Source organism: Clarias gariepinus, chromosome 2, assembly GCF_024256425.1.
Source record: "Clarias gariepinus isolate MV-2021 ecotype Netherlands chromosome 2, CGAR_prim_01v2, whole genome shotgun sequence".
Classification (NCBI taxonomy): domain Eukaryota; kingdom Metazoa; phylum Chordata; class Actinopteri; order Siluriformes; family Clariidae; genus Clarias; species Clarias gariepinus.
In genome coordinates, this window is record NC_071101.1 from 10,753,597 (window position 1) to 10,766,304 (window position 12,708).

The 12,708-nt window shown below is 37.9% G+C and overlaps 1 protein-coding gene across 1 annotated transcript in view; it reads right to left on the reverse strand.

Moving 5' to 3' along the window:
- Positions 1 to 5,209: 5,209 nt before the first annotated feature.
- LOC128510938 (venom phosphodiesterase 1) overlaps positions 5,210 to 12,708 on the reverse strand; it is a 52,859-nt gene continuing 45,360 nt past the window's right edge. Inside the window, exons 25-26 of the mRNA XM_053483482.1 lie at positions 10,970 to 11,126; positions 5,210 to 6,754 (exon numbers count right to left, since the gene is read on the reverse strand). Of these exons, the coding sequence (XP_053339457.1) occupies positions 6,581 to 6,754; positions 10,970 to 11,126 (331 nt within the window). The 3' untranslated portion in view covers positions 5,210 to 6,580. The remainder of the gene's footprint in view (positions 6,755 to 10,969; positions 11,127 to 12,708) is intronic.

The window sequence follows — 12,708 nt, forward strand, 5'->3', positions numbered from 1 at the left end:
CTGTAAATGACTGGTTAGTGTAGCAGAAATGATTATAGGAGAATTACTGCCAGTTAAACAAGTTCCATACATATAAAGTGCAATGTTTTGAAGTTCTACTTGGTAAGGGATTTGACTAGCCCAGGTGAGTGTTTAGAGGCAGGAGGATAATAAGCAATCTGACTGCATCAGGTAAGAAAATCTTTTGTAGTCTGCTGGTTGTGGTGGTATGTATGCTCTTGTACCTTATGCCAGAATGCAGGAGGGTGAAGAATGTGGATTGGATGAGAAATGCTTGTGGTTTTTGTTGTTGTAAGAGATGTTTATGGTGGATAGTAGTTCCCTTACCAAAGAGTGACACAGTCCTTTTCTAGAAACTGCTGAGTTTAGATAGCTTCAGCCTCTGCAGGAAGTGGAGGTAGTTGCTGGGAATTCTTTGCTATAAATGTGGTGTTGAAAGTCTAGGGGAAGACTTTAGTCTTGTCCATACCAAGAAACTAGGAGATTTTGACCCCTTTCAATCTTTTGCCTTCTGGTCTTCCCACAGTACAGAGACTGCCCTGGTCAGGGTCACCAACGATCTTTTGATGGCCACTAACCAAGGTCAATTCTCTTACATTATAGAGGAGACTCTATACCGAGGCACATGAAATTAGGTAGGTCTTTAGGGTGCCAGCGGCAGTGGTTAGGCGTATCCCGGGAGCCAGAGCACCGGACATAGCAGATAATCCTAGTACAGGCTCTCTAACATAGTGGTACATGATGGAGCTAATAATATACGCCTTCGTTAATCAGAGGTTAATAAGAGTAACTTTACAGAGGTGTTTAAATTTGCGAAGGCGATGTCTCATGAAGTAGTATGCTCTGGTCCCATTCCAATGCGACGTGGCACCATAGCTCACAGCTGGCCTGTTAGGGTGGGACGGTGTCTATTCCACTCTGGAAGGTGCTGCTTTCATTACTTGTAGTATAGCACATAGTCTCAGAAGAGGCCAAGTTGATCGGTGACTACCCAGAGCCCAGGCCAGGGAACAGACAGACAGGCTAAACCAACCGTCTGCTAGCTGCATAGACTCGTCACTCAGGGTTCATCATATTGAGACTGTGTCTGTTCGTAGAGCCAATCAAAAATTTTGAAAGACTCAGAAATTCTGTTTTAGTAATTTAATTAATATAGAGACCAAAAATTCTAAACACACTGAATACGCAGCCAGCACCTCTGATCTGAAGCTAGGACTGTTAAATATTTGATCTCTCACGTCTAAAGCAGTTATTGTTAATGAAACTATCACAGGTCAGGATTTTGATATAGTATGTTTAACCGAATATGAAGCGAATATGAAGCTAGTCCTCCTGGATACAGCTACATACACCAGCCCCGGCTAACTGGTAGAGGAGGAGGCGTTCATGCATTTACCATGATAATCTGTCTATTGTACAAAAACACAGACTCAAATTTAATGCATTTGAAAATCTCTATAGTCACATAACAAGTGTAGCTACAAACATGAAGTCAGTTGTCGATCTCCCTAATTATCATTTACAGACCTCCAGGGCCGTACTCTGAATTTCTTTGTAAATTTGCAGAGTTCCTCTCAAACTTAGTCATTTCTGTAGACAAATTGTTAATTGCTGGAGACTTTAATATTCATTTTGAGAATCCAGAAGACCCTATGAGAACAGCATTTATGTCCATAATGGGCTCAGTATGAGTAAATATGTGTAGTAGGACGTACTCATAAAGCAGGTCACACTTTAGATTTAATAATATTCTTCAGATTAAATATAAGAAGTATAATTGCAATTCCACAGTCTGAAGCTATCTCAAATCTCTCTCTTGTCTAAATGAAAGTGTGTCTTAGTAAACATACATTTACATCAGAGCTTTATCAATAATCTCCCAGAGCTATCCACTTTGATTTGATCGCCATCTGACTCCACAGAACTTGATCAGGCGACTGAAAAATTTATTTAATACCATAGCGAAATTAACTAGAAACAAGACTTTTTAGCAGCTGCTCCATGGTCCTGAAATACCCTGCTTGAGAACTTACAGGCACCACAGACTGTGGACTGTTTAAAAAAATGTTAATGGAAAACATGTTAATTGTGGGCACTTTACTCCTTTTATTCTTTCTTTCAATTGCTTATGTAGCACTTTGAGATTTGTTAACAAATGTAAAGTGCTTTTAAAAATAAAATGTGGCCTCCAAGTGGTGCAGTGATAAAGTGCTCGCCCTAATATCTGGAGTGAACACCATCAGGGGCGTTGGTGAGCTCACACAAGCGGAAAGAACGGGTAACGCTGTCCTCTAAAGGTGTGTTACGCCGCCCCCAACGGTGAGTGAGCGAGCAATTCGGGAAAAAAATGCGGTTGGTTCGGAGGAAACGTGATAATCTTCGGCCCTCCTGACTGAGTGGTAGTAGTAGCCTTAATGTGGGAGCCCCCTAGTGGTGGGGAGGAATTGGACACGACTATATTAGGGAGACAAAAAATAAAATAATAAATAAATAAATAAAATGCAATATTATTATTTATTCAATAGTTGTTCTGTTGATTTTTTTTCATCAGTACTAAGCAGTAGATTTTTGTCTCTACACTATTCACCTTCTGAACTGGTTCACCTCCTCCTTGTATGCTGACTCTGTTGTTGCTGTTGGGACTTTCAGCTGTAGTGTCATCAGCACACTTACTGTATTTATGTGATTAGAGTTGTAGTTTGCTGCTGTTATTATTATTATTATTATTATTATTATTATTATTATCAAATTTTATTATTTTAACTTATTGCATCTAAATAAATAAAATAAATAATATTGCATCTATATGCTTGTATCATATTCGTTGCAGAATGTCCACAGTTATTTCCATGCCATGCCTTTATCTAAATAAATTCAAAACAGCCCGCAGTCCCAGAGCAATCCATGATTTCAACAGAAATTTCTTAAGAAAGGGTTGCAGGGTTGAACAAAGGTCAAGTTAAAAGTTGACACAATGTGGGCTAAAATTAAGGAAAATGAGAAAAAATTATGGGAAAGGTTTTTTGGGGGGTTCACCCAATATGTTAATATTTTTTGCTTTTTTAAAAGTTGGTAAAAATCTGCTTATTTGTAATTTGTGCTTTTAGTGGATAGTGGATAATCAATGGATAGACTGGTACTGCAGGTTACACTCAAGGCAACCATGCACCAAATCTAAGAAATAGCAATGTATAGAAATAAGGTGCAGGAATGTTTCACTGCTGTGCATGAAAGAATGAATGAATACATGATGAACAATGAATAAATACACTGATACTCAAATTATATAAAAGCTAAAATTTATTTTTAAAAAATGTAGTTAACCTTAAATTAGGGTCTTTGTTTTGTTCAGGAGAAGTCATTTTAAAATAATTTGTTAGAAAGCATTATATTAGCTTTCACTTTTCAAAAGTACACTGCGCCGAAAATGGACTTTTGTCTTGTTAAGCAGACAGGGTAATTCCAGAAATTAATCTATAGGTGTTTGATTTACTGTATGTGATAATTAACACATGGCAACCCCATGTAGCTGTATTTAAGGTTCTTAAGCTAGATTTCCTTAAGCAATCCATGAAACTCAGCCAAAAACAACAATTTGTGGACCTCAAACATGTGCAGGTACCATAAGTAAAAGATAGACAAAAAAATCAGTTAAGCCAGCAATTTACTTTCCCTGAGATGCAATCATATGATTTTATAAGAACGCCCCGATGACCTGTGTACATGTTGAGTCAACTAAACAGCAATGTAAAATATTCTGTTTGGCCAGCAAATTCCTCTAAAATTAGAGCATATTTGAAAAAGCTGTGCAAGTTGATTATTATTTTTGTATGTTGCAGTGGCTTATACATTAAAAATAATTACAGAGTGATGAGTTTTATTTTGTTATGTTCATATTTGCATAATTTTTTGGTGTCCCACAGAGAATATTAATAATAAACCTAATATGTTTTAGTGTGCTTGGACATATCTTCTGTCTGTAAGAATCCATAAAATACATTATACATTATACAATTATACATTAGCCATTACAATACATTACAATCCACTACATTCCTAAATGGCAACTATGCTAATTCTATGCTAATTTCTACACATGCTGCTCCTGAGCTCCCAGTGATCCAGACCCCATCTGCCCACTGCCTCCCTGTGCTTAACTGGACTTTATGCTAATTTAAATAATTTCAGTAACAGTATATTAAACTTTTAGCTGCATAACACGCATGATGTTATATAATTTCTATCCGTTATCACTCAAATAAGGATGGGTTTCCTGTTGAGTCTGGTTTATCTTGAGTTGTCTTCATATTTGCCATCTCAGGAAGTTTTTCCTTGCCACTGTCGCCATCACTCTTGGCTTGCTCATCAGAGACAATCTCATTATTATCTAGACACATTTTTTGCACACATACACACTCGCATAAATTTTCTTCTCATTTTTGTGAAACTGCTTTGAGACAATGACCAATGTTAAAAGTGCTATATACATGTACCTAAAGGATTATTAGGAACACCTGTTCAATTTCTCATTAATGCAGTTATCTAATCAACCAATCACATGGCAGTTGCTTCAATGCATTTAGGGGTGTGGGCCTGGTCAAGACAATCTCCTTAACTCTGAATTTCAGAATGGAAAAGAAAAGTGATTTTAGCAATTTTGGGCGTGGCATGGTTGTTGGTACCAGACAGGCCGGTCTGAGTATTTCACAATCTGCTCAGTTACTGGGATTTTCACGGACAACCATTTCTAAGGTTTACAAAGAATGGTGTGAAAAGGGAAAAACATCCAGTATGCGGCAGTCCTGTGGGCGAAAATGCCTTGTTGATGCTAGAGGTCAGAGGAGAATGGGCCGACTGATTCAAGCTGATAGAAGAGCAACTTTGACTGAAATAACCACTCATTACAACCGAGGTACAGTATGCAGCAAAGCATTTGTGAAGCCACAACACGCACAACCTTGAGGGCCAACATTTCTAAAGAATGCTTTCAGCACCTTGTTAAATCAATGCCACGTAGAATTAAGGCAGTTCTGAAGGCGAAAGGGGGTCAAACACCGTATTAGTGTGGTGTTCCTAATAAACCTTTAGGTGAGTTTAAATAAAATAAAATTGAATTGAATTGAATATCCCATCCCTAATAAAAGATATGCCATAAACATAACACAAATTAATTTGAATGTTAATTTAATTTTTTTTTTTTTATCACATTTATTTTTGTTAACAATCCAGTTTACATCCTTAATTACCAGTTCAAACTTGAGCATCAGTTGCTTATTAGGTTGTTTTATCTTAAGTGATTAATGATAAAAAAAATCTCATGTAACATATACTGTAGATAGATAAATAGATAGATATATATTTTATTCATGTCCGTGGGAAAAATCACAAATTATTACATATTATCTTTCATTACAAATTACTGTAAACTTTAATGATATTGCCCTTGGCATTTAAGTGATTGTTTAGCTGTTATGGTTTTTAGCTTTACAGTGTATCTTAGGTAAGCCTAGGGCAGTGTTTCTCAAACTTCAGTTTTGGAAAGCGCACTTTATAAAAATTATAAACCATCATAACTTAATTCACAACAGGCAGGATTTATAAATCATGAGAAAGATTTATATGTGCATAAATTATACATTTTTATTGACATTTATTCACCACTTTATTGGCCTTAATGGTAAACCCCTTGATTTTTGGCAACTACCACAACCTTCAGCACTTACCATAACAATACCATAACACTTAAATACCTGCATGGAGTAGAAAGAAATGACTAAGGTACAATAGGTGTAAAAATTGACAAAACTTTAAAAACTGGACATATTGGAACAATAAACCCAACCAACCCTTTCATTCTTAAGAAGAATGTGTTTGTGCTGCCGTGTACCATTTATGGTCTGTCTCCTCACACACACGCCTTTGTCTTGATCTTCAGCCTTTTCATGATAAAAGTGTTTCCCTGACTGGTTTACCTGCCAAATTCCCAAATGTTCTTTTTGTTTTATTATTGTTCTTTTAGTGTTATGTTGATATTTACAGAAAGTCATATGGAACACATTTTCACAGATTTCCCAGGAAACTCCAGAAAGTCATGTTGGTATAAACTCAGGTTTCAGAATCGTTAGTTTTCAATATTGATAAAGAACTTGGAAAACAATCTAAAATCTGTGTTCTAATTAAATCTGTCATTCTCATGAACTAAAAGTCCACAAGCACACTTTTTAAATGACTGATGTGGGCTGTTATGACAGAATGGAAGTTTCAAAGCAGTCTGTCGACTCACTGATCCAATACTGGCCCTTAGCAAACTCATTTTACAGATCAGATAAACACATGCAGCATGTGATATCAGGTCATCAGGAGCCAAAGGCATTTTTAAAGCAGTTTCATATTATACATTTTAAATATTAAAATACCAAATTTTTCTGTGAAAGACAGCATCAGTTCTTCAAGCAAAAATAAACATAGAGGCAAATGAAATCAGTGCATCGGTAAGTAAATGTTTTGGGTGATTCACTGGATCACTGGAGGTTATATTTTATAAGCTATTAAATGACTAGATAAATATAAATATCATGAATTACTGCTTCTTGTGAATTGCAGCTGTGGGACGAGTCTTGATCCGCAGAATCTCAGGAATTGGTCGTCCGCTTTTTTCGAAGAAATCTAAGCCTGTGATCCATTCAATGTCTCTGACACGTGCCTGATGAAACCAAAGTAAGTCCTCCACCCAGGTCGACTCAGGCTGGTTGCTCTGCATGGAAATAAGACAATTAGTTCAGTTAATTAAAGTTAACAAAAAGTCAAACTAGACCTTTTGATTGCGCCGAATAACAGAACATAGCTTTAAGTCTAAAGACGTCTCGGGTTACTTTGCTGTTCCCTGAAAAAGCAGGAATGAGATGCTGTGTAAAAACGCTATGGGAACATCTTTTTCTGTTGCCGGTGGTAAAGCATGTGGGTATCAAACACGCCAAATTTTTGGCTTATATAATCTCGGTCAGGTGATGTAATCTGTGTACCTGCAGGTTATAAATAGGAGTGAACCGGAAACATTCCTCAGATCAATTTGCATCCCCAGGAATGCACCGCGGCTCACGATTTTGCTCAAAACAAAAGTGTGGAGATCGCGCTCCAAAAGAGATCTATCATGCGGAGGTACAGATCTCCTAACAAACTCCACCATATTGGTGGGTTAACACTTTAAAACTCGCTTGCACACACACGCAATACACAATGCAGTCCTGAAGACAAAAAGATCTGTTTCACTCCTATTTATAACCTGCAGGTGCACTTCATCAGACCTACCTAAAGTTATATAAGCCAAAAATTTGACCTGTTTGATACACACATGCTTCACAAACGGCAACACTAAAAGATGTTCCCATAGCGTTTTCACGCAGCATCGAGTGTAGCTTTTGAAAGGGAACTGCCTTTATTTATTTATATAATCCCCTGCTACACTAATCCACTTATCTCAGTGTCCCACTAGTGCTTGGACACCATCAAAGTTGATAGTTTTCCTTTCCTTAAATGGTTTGTTCACCAAGGTGTTCTGTTTTTGCAGGGCAGTGTATGACCTCATGCTGCCCACTGCCCCCCTGGACAACACATTACGGGAACTCAGCTGGGTTGTAAGTGCCTTTTCCCCACTTCAAGCCATTTATTTGGAACATTAAAACTTAATAAGGGTAGAAAAGATGTCCCATTGTCAGTCCCACCCATGGAGGTAAAAGAACATACTGTATACAATATAATACACTATATGACCAAAGGTTTTTGGACACCTAGCCATCAAACACATATGAACACATTTATATCAGATTTAGTCATTTAGATTTAATCACCACCACCCGTGCAGTTATTAATATAAGTATACTAGACATTAAACATAAAACTAGACATGAACTAAACTCATTTTAAATTCTTTATACAACCCTAAAACACATAAAATAAGTCTGCTTAGTCATTTCTATTTATTTAGTTTTTTACAGTCAGTTCTTTAATTGTATCTTTAAGCTCTTTGAAGTCGGTCATGGTAAAACATTTGTTCCCTTTGATGATTATTACCACATCATTAATTTCATTTAATATAAAGAAATGCTGGGTTGCTCAAGTCTTTTAAACAGTACTGTATATGACTAAGGGGATTCCTAAAAATTTCTCTCTCACTACACAGTACTCATACTGTACCTACGGTGATTCACACATTCTGGTGCTCTTTTAAGGATGCTTATTATATCTCGACTGACTTTTCGTCAAGGCAACTAAAAATGTTAGGTTCAACAAGACACTAGAAAATGTAAAGTTTAAGAAGTTTTAGATTTTTCCAGTATATTTCCAGTTAAAATAGCCTACATATCACTAAGTCATTTTTCTTCTCTGGATGATAAAAAAAAATCACAGTATGAGGGTTAGTTAAAACCTTTTTTTTAAGATTTCTATTTAAGATTACTCTTTTCCAGTTACTGATGTGCAGGTGTGAACATGTTATATCAGTTCATTTGTAACTGCGGTGAGCAAAGATGGATACACCACTTTTCACATGAAAGAAGAGCAGCAGTGATTTTTTTTTTTTTCCTTAATGGTCTAAAGGTGTATATGGTGCTGAAACAAGTCACGGAAGAGCACGAACAGAAGCGAGTGGATATCTACAAACACAATTTGTTGACAATTCAATAAAATTTTATTTGTATAGCGCTTTTAACAATTGCCATTGTCCCAAAGCAGCTTTACACATACGAAAGAATTATTTAAGTTTGTATGGAATTTGAATGTGTATGAATCAAAATGGTCAGATTGTCCCTGTTAAACAAGCCGAGGGCAGGGAAAGTGGCAAGGAAAAACCTTCTAAGATGGTAAAAGGAAGAAACCTTGAGAGGAACCAGACTCAACAGGGAACCCATCCTCATCTGGGTGAAACAGAGAGCAGGAATTGATCTGCATTCATACTGTGTGTTAGATGGCAGCCAGTTCAGCATAACAGTTGATGTTAATTGATGTTAATATGGAGTTGAAAACTCAGGTAGACTTGTAGGAAGTTCCAGTCCTGAACTATCGAAGGGTCAAGTCTTCAGAGAAACAGTTGCCAACACCAGTCGAGGCCAGAACCGTCTTCTAGGTAGAGAGAATCATTCCCAAACACGAGACGCATCCCAAAGAGACACACGGGGCATCCATGTGACGAGATCTCCAACCAGAAGCGGGGCACCAGGATGGGTCAGACAGGTCTGGAGGGCAGAGGGAGTCTGGATCACTGGCAGCTCAGGAACGTCATGTGTAGCTCGACACAGTATGGGGTATGGAACGGAAACATTGACCAAGAGAAAGTTAAAAAGTCAACCATCGTCTGAACAATTCATCAACGCTTACAGTTTTTTAGGATTCTCATCTCAAGGGCCAGTATTGGAACATTATCAGGAAAAAGGTTCAACAATCAACAGTGCTTGTTACAGTGAGACGCTAATTAAAGCCTAAACTTTAGATCAAACACAGAGAACTGCTATCCAAGGGATATGATGTACACTTCTGCCCAAACTGTCGACTCTCTGTAAGAACTTGTTAAAGCATCTTCCCTATAGTCCTGATTTTGCTCCCTAAGACTTTACCTGTTTGGTCCACTGAAAGTGCATTCGTGGCGTGCCGTTCAGTCTGAAACATTTTAAATGAAGGAGCACGAAAGCTTGTTGACGGATGGATAAAATGTATTAAAAAGCATAGCGATCATGTTGAAAAATGATGCTTTGAATAGTGAATTACAATGAATTCTACAGCCAGTGTGCCAATCATTTCTCACATACCCTTGTAATAGTAACTGAGAAAAGAGTATTCAACTTGGACCTCCCAAAACAGGGAACAACAAGGAAAAATTGATAGCAAGATAGCATTCTTTATAGTATATCACGTTTCCATGACGTTAAAGCTCATACTGTGGAAATTCGTTCAAAATTTTTTTGTTTGTCTTTAGGGAGGAAGTGGTATTCGCAGTTGCACTGGCGATATCGTACACATCTGCCTGAATAGGAAAATGGTTTATTTTTTCTAGAACAGTAAAACACACATACACCTCCACACATACACACATTAGGGACGGATATCACTTCCTCAGGTCCGTGCTAGTACCCTGGAATTCCGCACAGCTCATACTACACTGGAGTACACCCACCCACATGCACACGCCATATGATGATGTAAATGATAAGAGGACAGCATATACAGTGCCCACAGCCTCAGGGTGCGAGTACAACATTATTGTATTGATTATTTATTAAAAGCCCATGTGATGACGAAACTGCTCTGGAAACAAATGTGAAAGCTCGAAAGAACAAAAGGAGAAATCGACTTTCCAGGAAAATAGGGCTCCGATACCAGTCAGTGTTTGATATAGCTGATGGCAATAAAACGTTCTTGTTGAAACATGATACTCGTTTCATGGTGTTGCAAGTGGGCAGATTTTTCTTCTTCTGCTCACAAAAAATAGCGGCGGTAGCAACGCAAAATGTCATTAATGTTGCGTCCGCCGATGTTAAAATGTCTCATCTTCATATTGACGGACAATTTAAAAGTCTTGTGTATCTGCATATCTGTCTCTCTCTCTCTCTCTCTCTCTGTACCTTTCTCTGTGAGGCTTTGTCTACTGTAGGTGGGTGTCCTGTATCTGTCTCTCTCTTGTCGTTTGCTATGTGCACTTGTGCATCTCTATGTATCTGCTCCTGTCTGTGTATTTGTCTGTATTTCTTTTTCTATTGCTCTACATTTGTCTGCCTGAGTTTTGTGTGTGTATAGGCCTGTCTCTCTGACTATGTATGTGTCCCTGTCTCAATGTCCCTGAATCTCAGTATCTGTCTGCCTTTAAAAAAAAAATCAAAAGAATAATGTGATGAACTAGATGAATCTTTTTTAATTATGAAGAGATGATGATTAATAAAAGAGAAGTGATGTGCATGTGTGTGTGTGTGTGTGTGCTCACCATGCAGCTTTCAGAGTTATCAGGAAGGTGCGGCATGAGGAATGACACTGTCTGTAATTCCCCCTTACACTCGTTCACTGGCTGATTTGAGTCCATGCAGCTTGTCATGATGGCAAAGTAATGAGTAGGGATGGGAATGCGAGTGCCTGCAACAAGGCTACACACACACACACACACACACACACACACACACACACACACACACACTATCATATTATGATATATTGTATATGATTTATATTGCTGTAACACAATAGATTTTATGATTTTTATTTAAGTCACTGATTCTTAACCAAGGAATCTTAACCAAGATTGAATTAAAATGTGTATTGGTAAACAGTAGAAAAATAGCTGTTATTGGAAAATAATCAGTTTTAGGGTACATACTGTAGCAACAACAACTGTGCTTTACCTCGAGCCACATCACAACACCCTGCCGCGTATTGTGTTTCTTTAACACTAGCCCTCACCATCATAGACAGTCCGTTTAATAATGTTTTATAATGTTTATAGTGCCATCTAGCTGCGAAGTCTTGCTTGAATTTCTTGGGTAAACCAGAATTAGCAAAAGTAAGCAAAGTCGAGTCACATTGAGGTTATCCCCATGTGCTAACGCATGTTATTGCTGTGCTAGTTTATGTTGTACTTAATGCTAATTGTTAATATAAGTTGCATGCTACTACAAATTAAATTAGTGCTCATTTGACTTTCGCTTGTATTGAGTGTCTAGTGGCCAAGCTAGCTGTATCTTTGAGTCCTTATGAAGTTTTCTAGTAAAAGAAAATGAAAAAAACAACTTACTTAAACAAAAGACAAACTTAGGCTTATCAATCTTTAGAACAAAAGCAAAGCCTGAAGATCAAGGTCAAGGTAGACTTTATTGTCATGTCACCGTATACAAGTATACAGGGAGACGAAATGGCGAGAGCTCTGGATCTGCAGTACAGACATACAATGCAATACTGCAAAAAAAAAAAAAAAAAAACATAAATAAAAATAAACAAAGACAAGAACAGTGCAATCAGACAATATGTAGTGATGTAAATCTATTTGTATGTGCAAATATTGATATGCAAGTCTATGGTATGTGCAAATATTTGGGTAGCAGCATGTGGTGGTGATCATATTAAAAGCGGAGCTGAAGTCTATGAATAACATCCTGACATAAATGTCTCTTTTGTCCAGATGTGTCAGTGAAAAGTGGAGAGCAGAGGATATGGCATCCTCAGTTGACCTGTTTGACCAGTATGCAAATTGAATGGGGTCTAGAGATGTAGGGAGATATGTCTTTATGTGCGCCATGACCAGCCATTCAAAGCACTTCATGATTATTGGTTTAAGCGCAATGGGTCGGTAGTCGTTCAGGCACGTGACTGATGGCTTTTTTGGCACTGGAACGATGATAGAGGACTTTAAGCACACTGGCACAGACGTCTGGCTCAAAGATGAGTTGAAGATGTCCGTTAAGACATCAGCCAGTTGTTCAGCGCACTCTCTGAGTACTCGGTCTGGAATCAGGTCGGGTCCTGCAGACTTACGTGGATTGACTCTAGAGAGGGTCCTCTTCACATCAGCTGTAGAGAAATGGAGTACATGGTCGTTAGAGGCGGGTGTCTCTTTCCTTGTAGGCTCTTTGTTTCATGCATAAAACCATGCAAAGAAGTCGTTGAGCTCGTCTGGTAAGGAGGGGTCACCATCACTGCTGCGTGGGTTGGGCTTATAGTCTGTGATGGCCTGAA